The sequence below is a fragment of the Megachile rotundata genome, chromosome 3 (assembly GCF_050947335.1).
Source record: "Megachile rotundata isolate GNS110a chromosome 3, iyMegRotu1, whole genome shotgun sequence".
Lineage (NCBI taxonomy): Eukaryota > Metazoa > Arthropoda > Insecta > Hymenoptera > Megachilidae > Megachile > Megachile rotundata.
Window position 1 is genome coordinate 22,495,555 of NC_134985.1, and position 18,467 is coordinate 22,514,021.

The 18,467-nt window shown below is 45.0% G+C and overlaps 2 protein-coding genes across 8 annotated transcripts in view; one reads left to right on the forward strand and one right to left on the reverse strand.

Annotated features, from left to right (window-relative positions):
• The window catches only part of Pdk1 (Phosphoinositide-dependent kinase 1), a 322,127-nt gene that overhangs the window by 79,557 nt on the left and 224,103 nt on the right, over positions 1 to 18,467 (forward strand). The window lies entirely within an intron of this gene.
• LOC105664193 (uncharacterized) overlaps positions 1 to 18,467 on the reverse strand; it is a 288,268-nt gene that overhangs the window by 66,879 nt on the left and 202,922 nt on the right. For all 6 annotated transcript variants that reach the window (XM_012297707.2, XM_076530197.1, XM_076530201.1 and 3 more), the window contains one exon: positions 6,607 to 6,713. In XM_012297707.2, coding sequence (XP_012153097.1) covers positions 6,607 to 6,668 — 62 coding nt within the window. In that variant the 5' untranslated portion in view covers positions 6,669 to 6,713. The remainder of the gene's footprint in view (positions 1 to 6,606; positions 6,714 to 18,467) is intronic.

Here is an 18,467-nt window from a genome sequence, read left to right on the forward strand (position 1 = left end):
CTATACCGCATCCCGCTCCCTTCCGATTTACGCGTATATTTTTTTGTTTTGTTTTTAAGGAGAATACATGTACTTTGACGTTCTCGATTCTGAGTGCAGGCTACACTCGTGACGGCGATACACGCGTGCGTCGAGTACACGCGGCGCGGCGTGTGGCTCGCTGGAAAAGCACACGCCAGATCGTCGTTTCGAGATTCCTCTTGGAAGCAAGAGTACCGAATAATCGGCCGATGCGTGTACGAGCATGTTCGCGTTTCAGCGACTCGAATCCGTTGGGTTTAACGTTAAACTGCTTTTCGACGAAACTCTCGTAACAGAGCACGAATTGTTCTACACGGTTTTTCATCATTTTCTTCAAATATTCGCGCGGAAATCTTATGCGCGCTAATCGCTCCGTTGTAACGCGTATTGTACGAAAAATTGCACGGTTGCTCGACGATGTTCGATAATTTTTATTCAGAGACCGATCGAAAATTACGTAACTAACGTATTTGAAAATGAAACATTTCTGAGCGTATGTGCGCTGCAGCGTTGTCTTTCGGCGAAATTATTATATTTAATTATAACTGAACGTTAGTTTAGCTTTCGAATCGATAAGGACGTATATGTATATACGTTGCGCGCAATATAATAAATTAATTATCGATGATCGATAATGCCCGAGGAAAAGGAGAAACGATGTCAAGAATCAAATTAGCGTGCTCCGAAGGAAAGAAAGAGGGGAAGAAGGAAAGAAAAAGGTGCTATAGATGCCGAAATTGCGAGGAAATATTGAAAAAATACCGTATTCTCGACGGGGTAATTTTTCCCGTTCGGATGAAACAGAAGTTATTATCAGCGCCATTCAATCGATGAAATTACATTTCAGAAGAAGAATGCGAGCCACGGTAATACGATAATCCGATTAACGACCTGTTACACCGGCGCACTTGAGGAACGTATCGTTTGTCTTCGGCTCGAAACTACCAATGTTCACCGTTATGTATCTATGCCAGCCTATACATATGTATATATCCTCGTAATGCTTCGAAAGTACTTAACCAGTAATCGAGACGGTTTACTAAGCTTGCACGAAATTCATACATTATCGTCTGTCGCGAGAAAATGCTGAATTATTTGCTATAATTACGGACAGTTAATTTCATCCCCAAATTCGTCATGTTTTCCTGTAAAGTTATTCAAAATTTTCAGCACCGTATATTTCGCGCTTTCGGTAAAGCTAGAGAACTCGCTTTACTCCGAATGTGAATTCTAGTTATGCCAATACATGTTGACACGTTTGTTTTCTAAATATCGAACATACCATGGTCGCAAAATTTTTCAACCGTTAAACCGTTTAAATAATTTCGAATACTAATTAACTTCGATTAATCGAATGCGACGCGAATTAATTAATCGTATCGCGACGTGGAATTTCATTGTGCGTACATTATGAACGACAAGAAAGACGGAAATATAAAGGAGTAAATTTGTTGGAAAATTATGCGAACCACGCCCTGCTTAGCTCTTCCCGCGGAGCAAGTCGACGCGATTCTCGACCACTTTCCTGCGCCACGATTTACTTCGCAATAATTTAATCCCTAAACAAACACAACCTTTCAGCAACAATTAAATTCTGCACATTATTGTTTTCGCTTTATCGAGGATAACGACCACTACGTAAACCCTTTAGCGTTAATCTCGTATCCCGTGTAGCGTATACTTTTCGTCTAGTTTTCAACGGAAAAGAGAATAACACCGGTAAAATAGTCGAAATACTACATTGCTAGAACATCAGCGTATTCTACCGCTTTCTCTACTCGAAAACAACTCGGGTACAACTTTTTCCTCCTATTCGTTCTCACTCGCTTAAAACGAGCCAGAAAGAATAAATATTTTAGTAAGAAAAAAGAAGGGAGAATAATCCCTGATTAACCGAGCAATAAGTCGGTATCAAGGACTTCGCACGTTTTCTACCGTAAAACGAGGACAACGTTACCCTCTTGATTACGCTTTTCTCGATAGGTCCCCACCCTTAGCATTTTCGCAAAAGAAAAAAATATTCAAACCACCGTATAATCCTCGTCCCCTAGCCATAACTCTATCCTACACCCTCCCCATCCGGCTCTCTCACGGCCAATCCAAACTCGAACAACAAAACATAAAAAGCAAACACGAAAAAAAGGAAAAAGGTAACGAAATAAAATCCGTGGACGGTCGTCGAAAAAGGTCCGTTCGCCGCGGCGCGGCGGTGACCAGCATCCCGACAATCCCGACTCCCGGTTTTCCCACATCCAGCCAGGCTCGATGCATCGGACACACCCTGTATACTGTATACACAACGAACGGCGCGGCGTGGTGCGGCGAATCCGCGTCCTATCTTACGAGAAGTTTGGTTGCGTGTGTGCGTGGATGAGTTTTCCCGCGCGCGGCAACCGTGGTCGCGTCGCGATTGGCGGATCGAAGTTAGCGCGGGAGGCCGTTAGCCCTCGTGCACGTGGAGGGGTTCACAGGGCCAGTTGGAGGGGCTGGAAGACGCGCGCTAGTGAATTGGTGGGAGGCGTGCTGGCGACAGGGGGAGCGATACAGGGCACAGGAGGGGCGATAGGGGTATCGAGGGCGCCGAACAACGAATAGTAGGGGAATTAGCGAAGAGGGGAAGCTCGACGAGCGGAATAGTGGCGGGCGTAGTACGTAGCTCGGGCATAGTATTACTACGCAGCAGCGAGATACTACGTAGTATCCGAGAGAGTGTAGCGCCCCGCGGGGTTGCGTCCATTGATCCCCTTGCTCGTCTCTCTCGCTCTCCGAGCTCGCAACCTGCTCTCTTTCCGATATTCTGTCTCCTTTACCCTCTCGTTCTCTGCCGTTCTCTGGCTTTCTCTTTCCGATTCCTATGCTTTTGCCGCCCCGCCTAGCCACGCCGCTTCTCGCTCTTCTACTCTTTTCTCTTTGTGTACAACTCTCGCTCTCCGTTCCTCTTCTTTCACGAGTCTCGATCTCTTTCCCTCCCGTTTAACGACGATTTCAAAGCGACCGTGCCGTATCCGTACCGTGCATGCCAACAAAATATTAACACCTTTCCTGCTACAGTTACCTATCTATTTATGCGTCTTCCTTTCCTCTATCCAATCATTATTCTTTTCTTTCAGACGCATCATTTTTCTCGCGATCGACGCCTACTTGTTCGTTTCATGTGTTCTTACGCTATCGAGCGTTTAAAACGTTTAACCGTGTTCAAGACTTTTCTATCCTTTGTGCCATTCAATCACGTTTTTCAATTATTTTAAGATGAAACGATACGAACGTGTCGAGGATTCGAATAAAATGTATTTAAAAAAAAGTCTGCGATTTAAAGAATTAACGAACTGTTCGTTTCTGTGTCTCTATCGACGCGTCCCTCTCGATCGCTCTTCTTTCGTCCGTCTCCGTCTTCCGATTTATGCCCGCATTCTTCCTTTTCCTCGTTCGTTTTCCTCTCATCCCTGAGGCTTCTTCTCGTTTCCTCCGTTTACGCGTAATTTTCCTCTCTGTTCTGTGGCCTCTCTCCCGCTCTCTCTCTCTCGTCTCCGTTCCGTTTCCGTTCGCGTTTCCATTCGCGCTCGTGTCCTCTTCCCGTTTTTCCGTCCCGATCGCACTCGTGGCTCGTCTTCCGTGTTTCGTCGTCCGCCGGCGACGATGGCGGGTAACCAACCCCATGCAATCCACGACGACGTCGTTCGATAGAGGCCGATGCCTAAAGCTCGAATCACGCTGAGTCAGCCAGGTTCGGGACGGCGAACTTTCGCGGATCCTACGGTGTGTTCGATCCGATGAAAATCCTACGGAATAGAGATCAAAGGCGCGGCTTCAAGTAGAAAGAAAGGAAACATGTCGTGGAAAAGCAAAGATGGTCGACGTTGGTTCGTTCGCTCGGCTCAAAGGAGACACCGAGTTTCTTCGTATCGTAACAATGTTTTGTAATCCGAGCTGATAACGCTCGACAAACGATTCGTATCGACGTTTCAGATGCCCCTTTCCGTTTCTCATTATGAACCTCTTTTACGCGTTTCGATCATGCACGGTACTTACAGGGACAGCACTGGAATTTTTCGACGAGTTTTATACTCGGCCACGATTAACGCGTCAAATTTTCTCGGTTGTCTAGACGAATTTCAAGCTCGAAGGAAACATGTTTTGCGTTGATTCGCGATTATTTACCCGCAAACAGTTCCAATGTACCACGATTTCCTTTAATCAGAACGAGCGAGCGTCTCGATCTTCTCCTCGTTTATACTCGCACGTCGTCGAGAGATACACAGCTGTCATCGCAAGTGTGAACGTTCGCGAACTGGTAAACCGAACGAAGAGGAGATTAACTCGTTCGTAGAAATCGAGCACGACTTTTCCGACCGATAACACCGTGGAAATTTTCGAATTGACCGTATGTAGAGTTGGAGATTGAACCGACGCGACGACTCGAAGCCTTTCGATTCTCTCGTGGCGCAGTTTCGAGGCGCGGCTTGTCGTAAAGTTCAAGGCGAGTTAAGTCGCAAATACGTTGTTGAACTCGGTCCGATGCATCCTTCTCGAGTGGCTACGATAGCTCGCTATATGTATATTCTGCTTATGTCCACCAGTTAATTTGCCGTTCCGTTCGGACCTTACTCCGAACGACGAAGAATTACGCGAAAATTAAAAAGTTGAATTGAAAATTCAACTAACGTAATTGCGAATGATTGAAATTGTTGTATAGTTGTTGTAATCGATGGAATAGTCGATGGTAACAGGACGATAAACGATAGAACTACGCGTAAATCGTAGAGAACCCGCCAAGCTTTGACATCCCCTTGCCTCTCATTTTCCGCTGGTCTCCCTCTCACCACGACTCTTTACTGTTTGTAAACACGGCCGTACTACTTTCCAATGCGGCTCCATTTCACTGCACACAAACCACGTACAACACGAATATGATGCGGGTATGCACCCAGCGTGTGTTGGAAGATGCACGCGATACGAAGGGTGGAAATAACCAGGCCCGTTTTGCAGCGTGAAAATTGGAATTCGAGAAATCAATCGCGACGCGAGTCCGTTCGCTTCGATGCTCGATTTTTATCGAGATTCTGTTCGATCGAGCTGCGATTTTAAATCGACGGGGTTCTTGTATCGAGGACTTGGACGGTAGGAAATAACGTTGTTGGTTAATTAACAGATCCGACAAAAAATCAGGAATCGAGCAGTATATATTCGAGTCTATCCCCGAGGATAGGTTATTCTATAGGTTCTGGAGTAGCGCGAAGCACAGGTGCATGGTAGACATCGGTAACAAATCGGTAGATTAGCCTGCCAGGTGAAACTGGTTTTCTGCGTACATCTAGCGCCGAACGAAGCAAGGCCATAAGTCGATTTAATAATTCAAAGCCGCCGTTAAGAGGGTGCATAGAAGAGGCTCCCTGTATTAACGCCGACAGGTCAACGATACTTTGCGGACACATAGCGTAAACTATCGATTTTACGGTGAATTACTTTTCGACGCGGCACGCCGTGGCGCGGCTCGGCGCCGGTATGCTTGTCGCGTAAAAATTCTGTTTTACGCAGATTGGCCGGGATCTCTGTTTTCGCCTCGAAAACAAAGCACAAAATTGTGGTCGCCATTTTCGAACGAAAGGGATGAAATATGATTCACCTGCTAGACGATACGATTGCGTTTGGAAAACGAACTCATTAGTCCGATTCGAAAAAATGGATTTATCGTTACGAATATAGAAAATTGTGTCTACACCTATTAACCGGGTGCTTCTATATCGAAACGAATTATTTTTAATTCAATTTTAGTTCGTACATTTTGCTCTTGTACCATCGACACGTAACATTCGATTTTTACTCGCATCTATCCTGGAACAAGAATCGCTTCTTTTCTGTCTTCGTTTGACACTTATTACGCGAGATTAAGGTCGATGGAATGATTGCCGGTGGAACACGTTGAATTTTGTACGCGTTCGTATTAGTTACCTCTCCTTTCGGAACTGCAGTATTTTATCTGTCTGACGCGACCGGCGCATTTCACTTCGCCGTGATCATTTGTCTCGGGAGATACTATAAATTAACAGTCAAAAGATAACTCGAATCTGATAGTTAAATAAAAATCGTGACTTCTACAAAAAGGATAATTTGACGTTTCCTCGATTTCACCCGTCAAGATTGAATCCGATCGATGGTTACATCTGTAGGAATTTATATTCTGTATTTTGTACAATTTAATTTGTACTTTATTTTATTAGAACGCAATCGATAATCGATGCCGTTCTTTGTGCAAGTATGTAACCGTTTTTCGTTTACATGCGACGTTGCGAACAGGGGTGATTGTCCCTAGACTCTAGACCCTTTCGGTCAACCCTCCTGGACCGTCTATCTGTCTGCCCTTTCATGTTCTGTATTACGTTCTCCGTGTACCCGATTCCTGACCTCTCGCCAAGCTTCAACGTGCACTCCCCTTTGTTGCTTTAATCCTATTAATAAAAATAAAAAATGAGACGAAGTTTCCATCGATTTTAATAACACCGTCACTGTAAAATACGCGTGGAAATATTTCGATGTTCTGAATGTTTTAAAAAATACCTTGACAACGTTGATACCTGGAATACGTACCTTGATTCTTGCGTAATGGATCTGTTTCCACGAGGTCTTCGATAAGAACTAGATCTGTCCATCGTCGTTAAACTGTTATACTTTGGCGAGAATCCTCATCGAGATCTCTGAAAGAGAAAAAATGGAAAACTTTTGTTAAAAAAACGATCGGTCGAAAAATCTGAAACACTTCCATTAAGGACATCCGAAAAAGAAAATAAAGAGGGAAACAATTTCTCCGTTTGTAACAAGGTTCGCGTACATGGAAACGGTACGTTTCCATCAGTTTGGTAGACGGTCAGAGCGATTTATCGATTCGCTAAGGGACAACGATTAAAAACGCGGGGAAAGTGAGTCGACGACACGCGTGGAACAATAAATCGAAGCTTCCGCTTGCATGGCTGGCCGCTGGAATTTCGCGATATTTATGGGGGTCATTCATTCGGTTTACGGTAGCGTGGAACTTGGTTTCACCTAACGGTGTGGCTCGTTCCCGTTACTTCGCGTTCGCGTTTACGTTATTAGAGGGTAGTTTTCATAAATCGCCGTCCCTCCCTGACGAAACTTTCCACCGTTGGATTTTCTCTTTCCTCGCAGCTCGTTCAACACGCCGTTAATTAGCTCTTTTCCTCGGATCAGGGTTACACGGTTCTTACGTTGCAGCCGTTACAGACCACGTCTATTTCTTTCCCCGGCTCGACCTCGACGGCAAACTCTTTCTGGGATCTGGTTTCTGTAACACGGAAGAACACTCCGCCGTTGTTCGAAACTTTTCTCTCTTGGCCCGACCCCCTGTCTCGCGTCGCTTTACCGTTCGCGCCTCCTTTTTCGCGATTCTTACAGATTATCTGCATCGTGCGAGGAATTTCTAGAGCAGAGACTTTTGTGCCAGCTCGCTTCGGGCTTAGCTTCCAGCGAAGAGGGTCGTCGAAGTGGTCACATCCGGTATAATAAGTTTCTTTCGTCGAGAGGGCTCCGATAAATCCGCGGAAAATCGACCAGAAATATGTGCCTCGTTAATTTTCAAATACGCGTCGAGCACTTCTTTGACTCTCGAACTTGTCTCGTGCTGCTTCTTTGAATTTCTAATATCGATTTTTGGACGTTGTTAAACTTCGAAAATATTTTGTATTTTTCATGCGAACCTAATTCAGAAATTCGACAAAATAGATTTAAGGACAGGCGTAATTATCGTAAAAAGTTGGTACTGTATTCTCGAACGAGTTCGAAATTGGAGAAAAACAAAATTACCCCTGCCTTGTAAGAAATCCGTCTGAACGCGTGGTAGGCACCCTTAATCGCACTCGGTGGCGGGAACAGCGTGGCTCGAAGAGAGGCCATTGACTCGAAAACGCGAATAAATTCAAACGTATTGCGGCGTAGTTGAAGTTGAATAAAAGGGGAGAACGGCTACAAAGAGGCTGGCTTTTAGGCAGACATGTACGTTTCTATAAAAACTACCGACGAAACAAGTTTGTACTGTTGTATGAGCCGTTAACCGTACGCCATATTCGTGAATACGCAGCGCAGAAACACGCTTAGAAGCGATTCGAAGATCATCGATTCGAGTTTTGGAATTTTTACGTCTCGAAATGCATTACATTTATGAACAGGGAATAGAACAGGGTACAGGAGGTGTGTCGTCGATAGAGAAACGCGTACAGACGGCTAAGTAACGTCTTCTAAAGCGTATCTGAGACGTGCCTGTGGGTATAGAAAGTCCCCGTAGAACTAGCCTACACCCATTCGTGGTGGCGTTCCGTTTATGTCCAGGAGCGTAGTAGACACCTTGCGTCGTCTGCTTCAGGAGCAAAGGACTCGAGCGCGGAACAGAGAAAACGACGATGACGGCGAAACGAAGAGGATACGAAGATAGGAGAGTGCGTGCGGGAGAGGGTGAACATGGGGGAGGACGGAGAGAGAAAGAAAGAGAGAGACAGAGATGAAAAATCGTCTGCGCGCAGGGGTTCCAGGGCGTTCACCCAAGGGTGGGTCCAGCTCCAGACACAACACTCAAACCCCCCTTTTTATGGGGTGGTAAAGTGCCCCTCTCTCCTTGCTCTCGCTCTCTGTCCCTTCTCCTTCTGCCTCTCCTCTTGGTGCTGGTTCACCTCCCTCTCTCCCTACATCCCTTCCATAGGGAACGGAGGGTAGAGTACGTGCGTTTACGTTGCGCCGTGTGTTATTTCGTTTCGTTGCGTGGCACACGCACAAAAGCGCGTTTCTCTCTCTTGGTTTCAACGACAGAGAAACCCTTTCTGTCTATCCCTATCCAACTGGTATGATGCCTCTTCTCCTTCGTCTCCTATCTATGCTAGTCATTCTGATACACCACCAAAATATATCAACCTTCCTCGTCGAATTCGTATGCCTCCAATAACCGTCCGATCATTTTTACTCGATACATTTTTTTAACGATCGAAGCGTTTAAACTGCAGGTATCTGACCAGGGTGCAGTTTTATCGTCTTAAAAAAAAGTTAGTTTGACGCGCTTCTTTTTTGTTTCGTAGATGCCGGTGAACTTTAGATGAAAAGAATTTATTAGTTGGTATCGGTGCTCGGGGAAATTTTCTTCCCTTCCTTTCTTGAATTTTTAACGCATTGATTGGCCAGCAGGGATAGGCGTCGTGGATTTAATCAGATCATTAGAAATTCTGAAAAGGCAAAGGATTTTTAATACGTTCGCTGCTCACGATCAAAGCGATAAAGCTATCAATGTTTTATCGATAGCGCGAAAGGGTAAATCGAAAGAACGAGTCGAAACTTATCCGGTGCTGTTGACCGGAAAATTCGTTTACGAGTAAACTTGTACAGTTGAAAGAAGCCGTGCGAAGAACAAGAGACTCGAATTGAGAACCCCTGTAATTAAACACCGGCAAATCCAAAGCGACGGCCCATTAAAATATCCCCTAACGAGTGTGGGTCCACCCCGTAACCACCCTGTCTGGCGCAACAATGACTCACGCGCACCCCCGCGACTTTTATATGCCGCCGATCGTCGATCGTTCGCCACCTAGACTCGTGCCCCTCTTCGCTCGGACCAGTCGTTAGTTTCGTTGCATCGAAATGTGCGACTTCGTCGTCGACGTTTATTCGTCGCTTTGATATTTAATGTTTTACAACCGAATTCTGTATCGTATTATGTACGCAGTTGGGTGCGAAGTAAGTTTCCTTTACTCGAGAGTAAATATAGGGGAAAGAACATCGAATCATTTTCCTCCTCTAACGGGGATAGAAGAGTCTACGGATAGTAAGAACTTTGAGAGAATTCGAAGATAGTTTAGAGAGAACTGCCGATTCCATAAAATATGTGGCCATTAAAATGCTCGTATAGGTATCGTTCCAAATACACCTGGAAAAGTTAAAATAATCGCCCAATGATATTCTTAGTTCTATGTTTAAGACTGATCGCGAATTAAGGTAATCGAGTTCGACCAGACCGCTGCACTTGTTAGAGTTTCGAAATTTTTCTTGAAATCGTAACATTCGAATTAAACTATGCTTGGAGTCGTAAGCTACTTTGTAAATTAAACAAGCCGAATTAAACTGGCTCCGCGGTTGCTCGGCGAAAAGTTTGATTTTCCGTACGACCGTCACCGGGGGTTACGAATAATATTTTCACGAGTATTTTCTCGACTAACCACTGGTATTCTTTAACGCACCATCAAAATTAGCTGTTGTTTTTGGAAAGTTCGTTGGAAAAGGGCGAGGTTAACGAGTCCCGGTGCTAAAACTAATTATGTAGGTACCTGTACGTATGCGTAAGTGGATTAACCGTGGCTCGAGGTGAGGTGTTTCTTGTTTCCTTTCTTCTTTCTCTGTCTCTCTTGTTTCTACCCTTTCGTTCTCTTTTTTCACCTCGCGGCTCATTGTAACGGAGTACACACTCCAAACACGAGTGGGTACCCTCTTTTCTTCGTGTACATTCCCCCTCCATCCCCATCCCGTTTCTCTCTTAACTGCCTTCTTTGAAGCACTCGAACGCGTTACCGGATTCCGTGAATCCTTTTGTCTCGCTCGGGGCAACTTTCCTTCTCTTTCTCGCCAAGATTAACAAGTTAGCTACGCGATTTCTGATGCTTTGCATCTTCCTCGGTATCGATTCGGCCGGAAAATTCAAATTCTCCGTTATGCTACATCGAAAACTTCGGGACGTTGGGATCGTCGAACTTTGGGACTTTGAGACTGTGAAATTATGAAGCTTTGAAACTTTGGGACTTGGAAAAATAATCCACTATAGAAGAGTGAACGTCATATTTCGAGCGAAAAGACAATTTAAACTTTACTCGATTTCTTCCAAGTTTCGCATGTCCATCCAATAATCTATGCATCCCTTTCTAACATTATCTACGTTACACAACATTATAGTAATCGATCGCAGTAAGTAACGATCAGTTCATTATCCTCTAGCCGAATTCGTAGGAAGTCAGAGAGTTCGATCGATCGCGTGCTAGTTACTTAATCCTGCTGCAAATCGGATAGCGTTCTCGTTTCGGTGTTATAGGCTCACCGTTGGCAATGGCTGTTCCGAGTTTTCGGAACTTCGAAGACGGTCAAAACGCGAAGAGAAGCGCACGAATAAACGAAACAAACTGTCCGCGAGTTAGTCGTAAAAGTACCGCAATAATATATCGGCTGGCAGAAGCGTCGTTCACTCGGCTCTTCGATGTACTCTGGTTCCACGATTATTTGTACCTTGTTATGGCTCACTTGACGGTGTATGTAGGTACGTACGTATATTCGCGAAGAAACAACATACTACGCGTGGTTAACTCTCGTTCGACCACTTTGTTATTCGCTTCAAGTTTCGGTAGAGCTTCCAGCGCGAAGAAGAGAGGACGTTTAAAGCGGTGATTTACGGCGACGGGGCGAACTTTAGGACAAAAATGTCCTCTCGTCGTTCGAACCACTCTTTACGAGCTTCTCGTTTTACCGCGGTGTCTTTCGCTACTTCGCTGTAACAATTTCTTTCTTCGCGTTTTTTGTCACCGTGCAGTGGAACGATCGATGGAACCGAAGGGGTCATCAGGTTGCACTTTACCCAAAAATGTTTGTAGCGATTCCCCTTGTCGATTCGTCGACTGTTTGGCTTCGCTTGCCATCCATGAATAAAATAACGAACCATTAGCTCCGAATTCTACACTCTCGAAATGCAACGGCGAACAGACACGATATCTTCTCGATGTCGAGGCTCGGTCTGATCGAGAACCCAAAAATAATTAGAAAATAAATTATTTATTAAGCTCCCGTTTTGCGCAAAATGTGAATATCGTCCTATATAAAATTGAATTCTAATAGCGGACGATCGATTGATCGAAATACAGCGCGTGTTCATAAAACGTGTGATTAAACAAATTAAAGTGGATATAAGTAAATTTTGTGCGAAAGGTGTCTACTTTCAAGCTTTGAATAGATTAAAATTTCCGCGGAAATTCGACGAGCGGTGTACGAAATATCACCGGAGAATATTCTGACCAGAACGAATTCAGTCGTGTAGTCCTCTTTGACAGGATGTGCATGTGCGGACGACGCGGTTCGTCTTGTTTTTCGCGTTTGTGGACAAGCTAGCAAAGCATGGTAAACTGCCTAATTATCACAGAACGGCAGATGGTGTTTAGAAGGATTTGGTCCGAATCGACGGTAAATCCTGAGGAACTTGCCGGCTCTCTATTCTGGAAACAACATGAAAATGTACTGAACCGTAACGAGCCGTAAACGAAATGTAACGAGTTTCCAAATAACTCTCGTTATTCCGTTTTCCATCGTACGGTGTCCGCATCGCTCGAAATTTTCACGATGACCGCTATAGCTATAAAGCTCGGCGGAACATGGAAAAGTTATTAACAACGCGCTTTGTTAAAATATAGAATAGATTTTTTTCGATTCGAACGAGATGACGAAATCCCCGTGCCGGGAGAATCTCTTACTCTTTTCTCGCAATTTGAACCGTGTGCTACGTAAAGACAACAACGATGCACCGCAAAATAAAGAAAGAAAGAAGCGAACGAATTACACCGAGGGGGGAGAATCCGGAACGATCGAAGATCGAGGGTATCGATTAAAGGTTTCAACCCCTTAGGGTAGGTAACTACCGAAGGGTCGTAGCCCCGAGCGTTCCGGGAACTCGTCCATGGCGGTGAGTTCTCGCATCGATATCTACGCGGAATTGCGGTGCAGCAACGATCCGTATGTACCTACGGATCTCGGAATCGTCTATGGCGAACAGCATCAGCATCAGCATCAGCACCAGCATCAGCAGCAGCCCCCGTGTCCCCGACGATTCACGGAATTTCCATTCGAGAAATGTGCCATGGCACGATAATAATGCCAGTCTCGTAATAAGCCGGGGGACTGGTCAGCCGTACAGGAGGGTAGAGGGTCAGACGCGAACGTGGTGGACGCGTACGTCGGTCCTTGGCTACGAAGGGGTGGCTCCGGAGGGAGTCGAACCTCCAACGAACCCCGAGACTCGGTCGTCGAACTATGTGGAAACGAACTTAACCCTCTGCCAAGCAACGGCTCGTGACGCGTTTTCGAGCAGGGGTGGAAACAAGGGGACAGAAAGGGATAGACCGACGGAAAGAGAGAGGGATATAGAGAGAAAGGTGGTGGCGTCTCCGGAGGGATTCTCTTAGCAATAAAGCAACCGGATTAACGCTTTTCGTACTTCCATCTATAAGGCCACGGCTATCCGGTTTGCTATTCTTAACCCGAGCACCGCGGATGCACGCTCGCTTTCTCTTGGTCGTAAAGAATGGCAAATTTTCAAAATTCGCTTAATCCTTAAATACACGAATCTTGCCAAATGCACGAAATTTACATTTTTATGGGTATTCTTATTTCGAAAGGAAAATGTTAAAAAAGGAAATTGTTAAATAATCGATTTGCATTCGCGGATTCGACACCTGATTTGTAAACGAATTTCAACGAAATTTGAATAACGGCTACCGCGTATAACCATGCTTTACCAATAGGTCAAAATGACCCTGTATCGTTCCCGAAGCATTTGTCTTTCGAGTGATAGGAGGGGGCCACGTCTTTGTTGCTGGCAACTGTTGGTCCGGCTATAATTTACCTATTCTAAACGAGGGGGTATACGTAAATCGTATAACGGTGTTCATAAATCTTGGTAGAATGTTAAAGTCGACGGTGGACGTTTTCTCAGGTGTATCGCGCCCGATCGATCTTTCAACCCTTTGCCACCTGACTTCGATAGCGAGCGAAAGTGTAGGGGAAGGTTCGTTCGGTGTTTTGCGAGGCAATTTTGGCCTGTCCCGTCGCCGAGGACGGTAACATTTGCCGAGACCGATTCGAAAGATACATCGAACATCGAATAGACGAATAAATTATATCGTTCGAGTAAAATAGTGGATTTAATGGAAACGCATACCAGTAGGCTTACTCGCGTGCATTAGAGTTACTTTCGTGGATGAAATCGCGCATGGAAGGTGTTGTTCGAGTAGAGGGCCAGTTGGTCGAGGTCCCACAAAGGTGATTTAACCTGAAACTAACTCCCGGAGAGCTAACTCGATCGAACTTCTGTCCTATTCCGTGTTGGCGTCTTCAACGTAAATCAAACGGTTCCGTGATTCTAACCTAGCTCGTATTAATCAGTTCTGATCGTCCGACTGTCCGATCGACTAACCGATTTACTCTGTAACTTACGTTTCAATTACTAATTTAACCAACGAAATAACGAAAGTTCGGTTAAAATGAAAATGATAAAATTGTCGGTGTAATGGATCGGAACTCGATGAAAATCGAATCGAGTCGAGAGGTTGATGGGAAAATTAGTCGGGAACCGAAATGAAGCGGCATAAAACAGTCGGCAAATACGGATTTATCGGTGCTGTTGCTGTTTACTAATTCACGGTAGCAGCCAGGTCCGTCGTTAACGTTTCATCTATATCCGTGTGCGCGTTTCTTTTTTCTTTTTCCTCTCGCTAGGTAAATGAACGAGGCACACGCGAAATCGAGCGCGACCCCGTGGAAACGTTATTACAAAGCGTTCGGTGGTTGAACAAAGGGATGGGGGTTGGCGCGTTCATGGCTGACATAATAATTTCATTAAGCTGATTGTGCCGATATACACTCGACGTATAATGTTTGTCGTTGTCTCCGGCGTACGATATCGCGGCTCTAAATCGCCGTTGGTCAGGCTGCTCGTTTCGTGGAAGGTAATTAATCGTGTCGGTTTAATTTCACCCGGTAGATGATGACTAAGAGGGTGGGTTGTCGAGGTCGCGCGACCACAATTCCCGTATCTTTGCCTTTTTTCATACGCGTTCTCACCCTTTTTGTGCAAGGGGTTCGTTTCGTCGCAGGATGAGTCAATTTACCTCGAAACAAAATAGTCTCGCCTTTAGGAGCCGAACGATCACGAGCTACCTATCGTAAACGTCGTTTAACGTGGAACTTTTCGAAACGATGGGTCTCGGAATTTTTATTCCGAGTTGTGACTGTTCCGATTTCTATCCGCGGCAAAAGAAAGGCGACAAAGGAAACCTTTCGAAAGAGCGATCAATGCTTATCGAAATTCTGCGTGTAAATATAGAAGACGTTTCGGCCGCTTCGGTTTCACGAGTGGCATCTAATTACTCGATCGGCGGAGACGATAAAGGAAGAAAGCGGTCGTTCACGCTTGGTTGGGGTTGTCACCCTCGTGGCTGGCTCTGCCTCGTCCCAGTGCGGCTCGGTATAATTGTCGCAACCCCGAAAAAAAAGTTGCCACTTTTTACTCTCTCTTTCTATCTCTATCCCCTCGTTCGTCTGCTTCTCGCCGTGTAAACTACCCTCTGCGCAACGAAGCGAGCTGCGCGGGTGGGTGGTTGGTCCCATGGGGTTACCGGTGGTTTGGAACCACGACCGGGAGCTGCACAAATGCCGTAGGCTTTGTTTTAATTGCGACGTTTGTTCGCTCGCGCTTTATAAATGCCTCTCTATTCCGCGACCTTTTCCTTCCAGCCTGTCCCGTTCCTTCCCTTTTACCCCGAAAACCACCACCTTCTCTTGCCTGGGCCTACTTCAACTATCCCCTGTTGCTACAGTTAAGAGGGTTGAAATGGGACGGAGAATGGGCTAATCTTCGTTTGCGGAAACTTCACGGCTTTTCAAGGACGACTCTTTCCCTTTTCTCTTTTAAAAAAAAATTAAATAAAGCGGTACCAGTTCTTCGAGCGAGACCGAATACGCTGTTAATACTACCCCGCCACATTTAGCGGAATTTGACTTAACAACTTTGTCGTACATTCTAATTCGACTTGTTTCGAATAACTTTGACATAGTTCTCCTGCGTGTCCGTGAGTCACTACTTCATATAAAGTTCAAATTCTCACAGACATAATTATGTACGGGTAACCACTGCTAACGATAATAAAGCCTCGTTCAAACTTTATCGTCCACGTAAAATTCCGAAGTTTTGTTAAATATGTCGTAAAACTTAGGTCGCGTGCTCGAATGGTCACTGTACGGCTGTATACATGATAATAAAATTCGTTTTAGTCAACATCGTATCACGCGAGTGACACGATACAACAGACACTTCAAAGATTTTTCTTCGAATAAAACCCGTGTAATAAACTCTAAGTAAGAAACTTTTTTTCGATTACACAACGTATCACCCTAGCAGAGATTCCATCACGCGACAAAGTTGACAAAAATCTGATCGTTGTTCTATCGGTGGATGATCTCCGTGTAGCGTGCCTGGTACACGGTTCTACCCTCTGCGAGTTGTTTAGTTGAACGGAGACGAATAGAAGGAAGAGTCCATGGTAATTAGATAGCACGATTATTGTGATTCGTGGTGCACAGAAATTCATATTCGCTCGATTGCGTAGAAACAGAGACGTGGCCTGTTCCTGCTCGGTACCGGTTAAAGCCGCTTTTCTCAACACGTAGACAGGAATTACAGTTTAGAGTTCGACGCTACCAGTCGCTAATTCCATTGGTGACAGAGTTCGGGTGATTAACTCTCTCGGTCGAGGATCGAAAGGATCAAGGAGTGTCCCGTTACCGGCGTGAAAGCAGAGAATAACCGACCGTTCGAGTAGCATTCGATCGGGGGATAGATCCTGTGTTTCGCGTGTATTATGTTCCGTAGATTACGCGAAACCGTCGCTGAGTCCGCGTGCGAGCCAATTTATCGCCGTAACTTTTCGTTGTTCCGAAGAATGGACCGTTAACTATTTTTATTATTAAAGAAGAAAGAAAGAAGAACTAAACATCGGGCAATATTAATTTATTTGAAATATTCATAGGGGGGATGATGGGATCCCGGTGGGTAGTCCGAGCAGTTGAGAAAATATTTGTCTACACGTTCGCGGGAGGATGCAGAGTGGGGATGAACGACAGGGTGGCACGAAGAGGGTGCAAAGACACAGGAGCAGTTATTAATTTTACGTTTGCCGCATGGTCGCCGATGCGTGGCTGCATAATCGTTTACGAGCTTCCTGAAAACGAATCGACGCCATCGTGGCTATACTTCGCGAATGAAATTTTCACGGCCGCTATTTCCCATCGCTTCGGTAATTATGCGAACCCACTAATTGCATTGCTAATTGCCGGATCTCGGTGTAACGTACTCTACCTTGGAAACTTCGAGTCTATTATACGAAATCGGTTCGAATGCTTTATAAATAGGACTGATTTTATGCGATGTGGTTCATTCTATTGTAAAAGTGCTTATGTTATATTTTTTCTAGACGAATCTTTATACATCGATCAACACACGATAAAGGAGCGGGTCGATCGAAGCAGTTCTCGATAAGCAGACTCGCCTTGCGCTATCTCTGACCATTCGTTTCAGGAGATTAATTTAGTCGCTATCGTAGCACGTAGAACGATATCGAAGAAAAGAAGGAGAGAACTTAGGACGAAATAAACATGGTAGATTATACCTGTTGCCCACGATCCCCTGTGACCACCAAGCTTCTCTCTCGCGCAGCCATAAATTCAGAAAACCTCCGGAGTCTGTACAAACTCTGATTTAGGATCTTTTCACGCTTCGACCCTTACCAGTCGTCTACAAATCGGCTTAGGTCTCTATCACACGGCTCCGGTCTCTTGCCGCTTGATCGATTTTTCTTCGACATTATGATTCGCGTATTGATTAGCTTAATCAAATTTAATTTAAGTTGACCAAGTTCGTTGAAATTTTTTTCGACCAACGATGCTCAGAATTTTCTTCTTTGCGAAGTTATCTTTTCGTTATTTGATCAAATTTTCTGATTAAATTAAAACCCTTGTTTGGTGCGCAGTCCCGTTGCCAATCGAGTCGTTAATGTCAGCCGTCAAACGAAAGGGTAAAAAGTAAGAAGAAGGGAAGTTTCTTTGTTCGTTTATCAGCGCGTCGCGTCGCGAGATTGAATAAACGAGCAGAAAAGTAACAAGCAAGCAAGCCTTTCAAGATTCGCGATGAGACGAAAATTCGTGGCTGCTCAAAGAAGAAGCAACCGTTAAACGAAATGGAAATTGTCTTCGGCTTGCGCTGAAAACTTTCTCGAGGCTATCCCTCTACCCTTGCACCTTTCCAATTTTAGTCAGAGCTTTGAAGAAAAATTTGTCTTCGCAGCAATCGTTCGGTACCGAAGTAGAATTCTTTGTCTTTCATTTCCCTCGTCTTCGTTAAGGGCTAGACTCGAGTAACTTGAAACATTCGAGGGATGCCAATTGTCACTGCTGAACGTACGATAGGACGACCAGGCGAAACGAAGGATAGGAAACAAAAGAGAAGGTAAGAGAAAAGGGTTAAAACGGGGTACAGTATAGACAGGGTGTTATAAATAGAAGCTGTACGAAGTAAAAGTAACTGCGTACACGTAGCAATAGGACTGATTCCGTTATCGATCGAAATTATTGAACAGAATTGTTAGGCTGACTTTGTG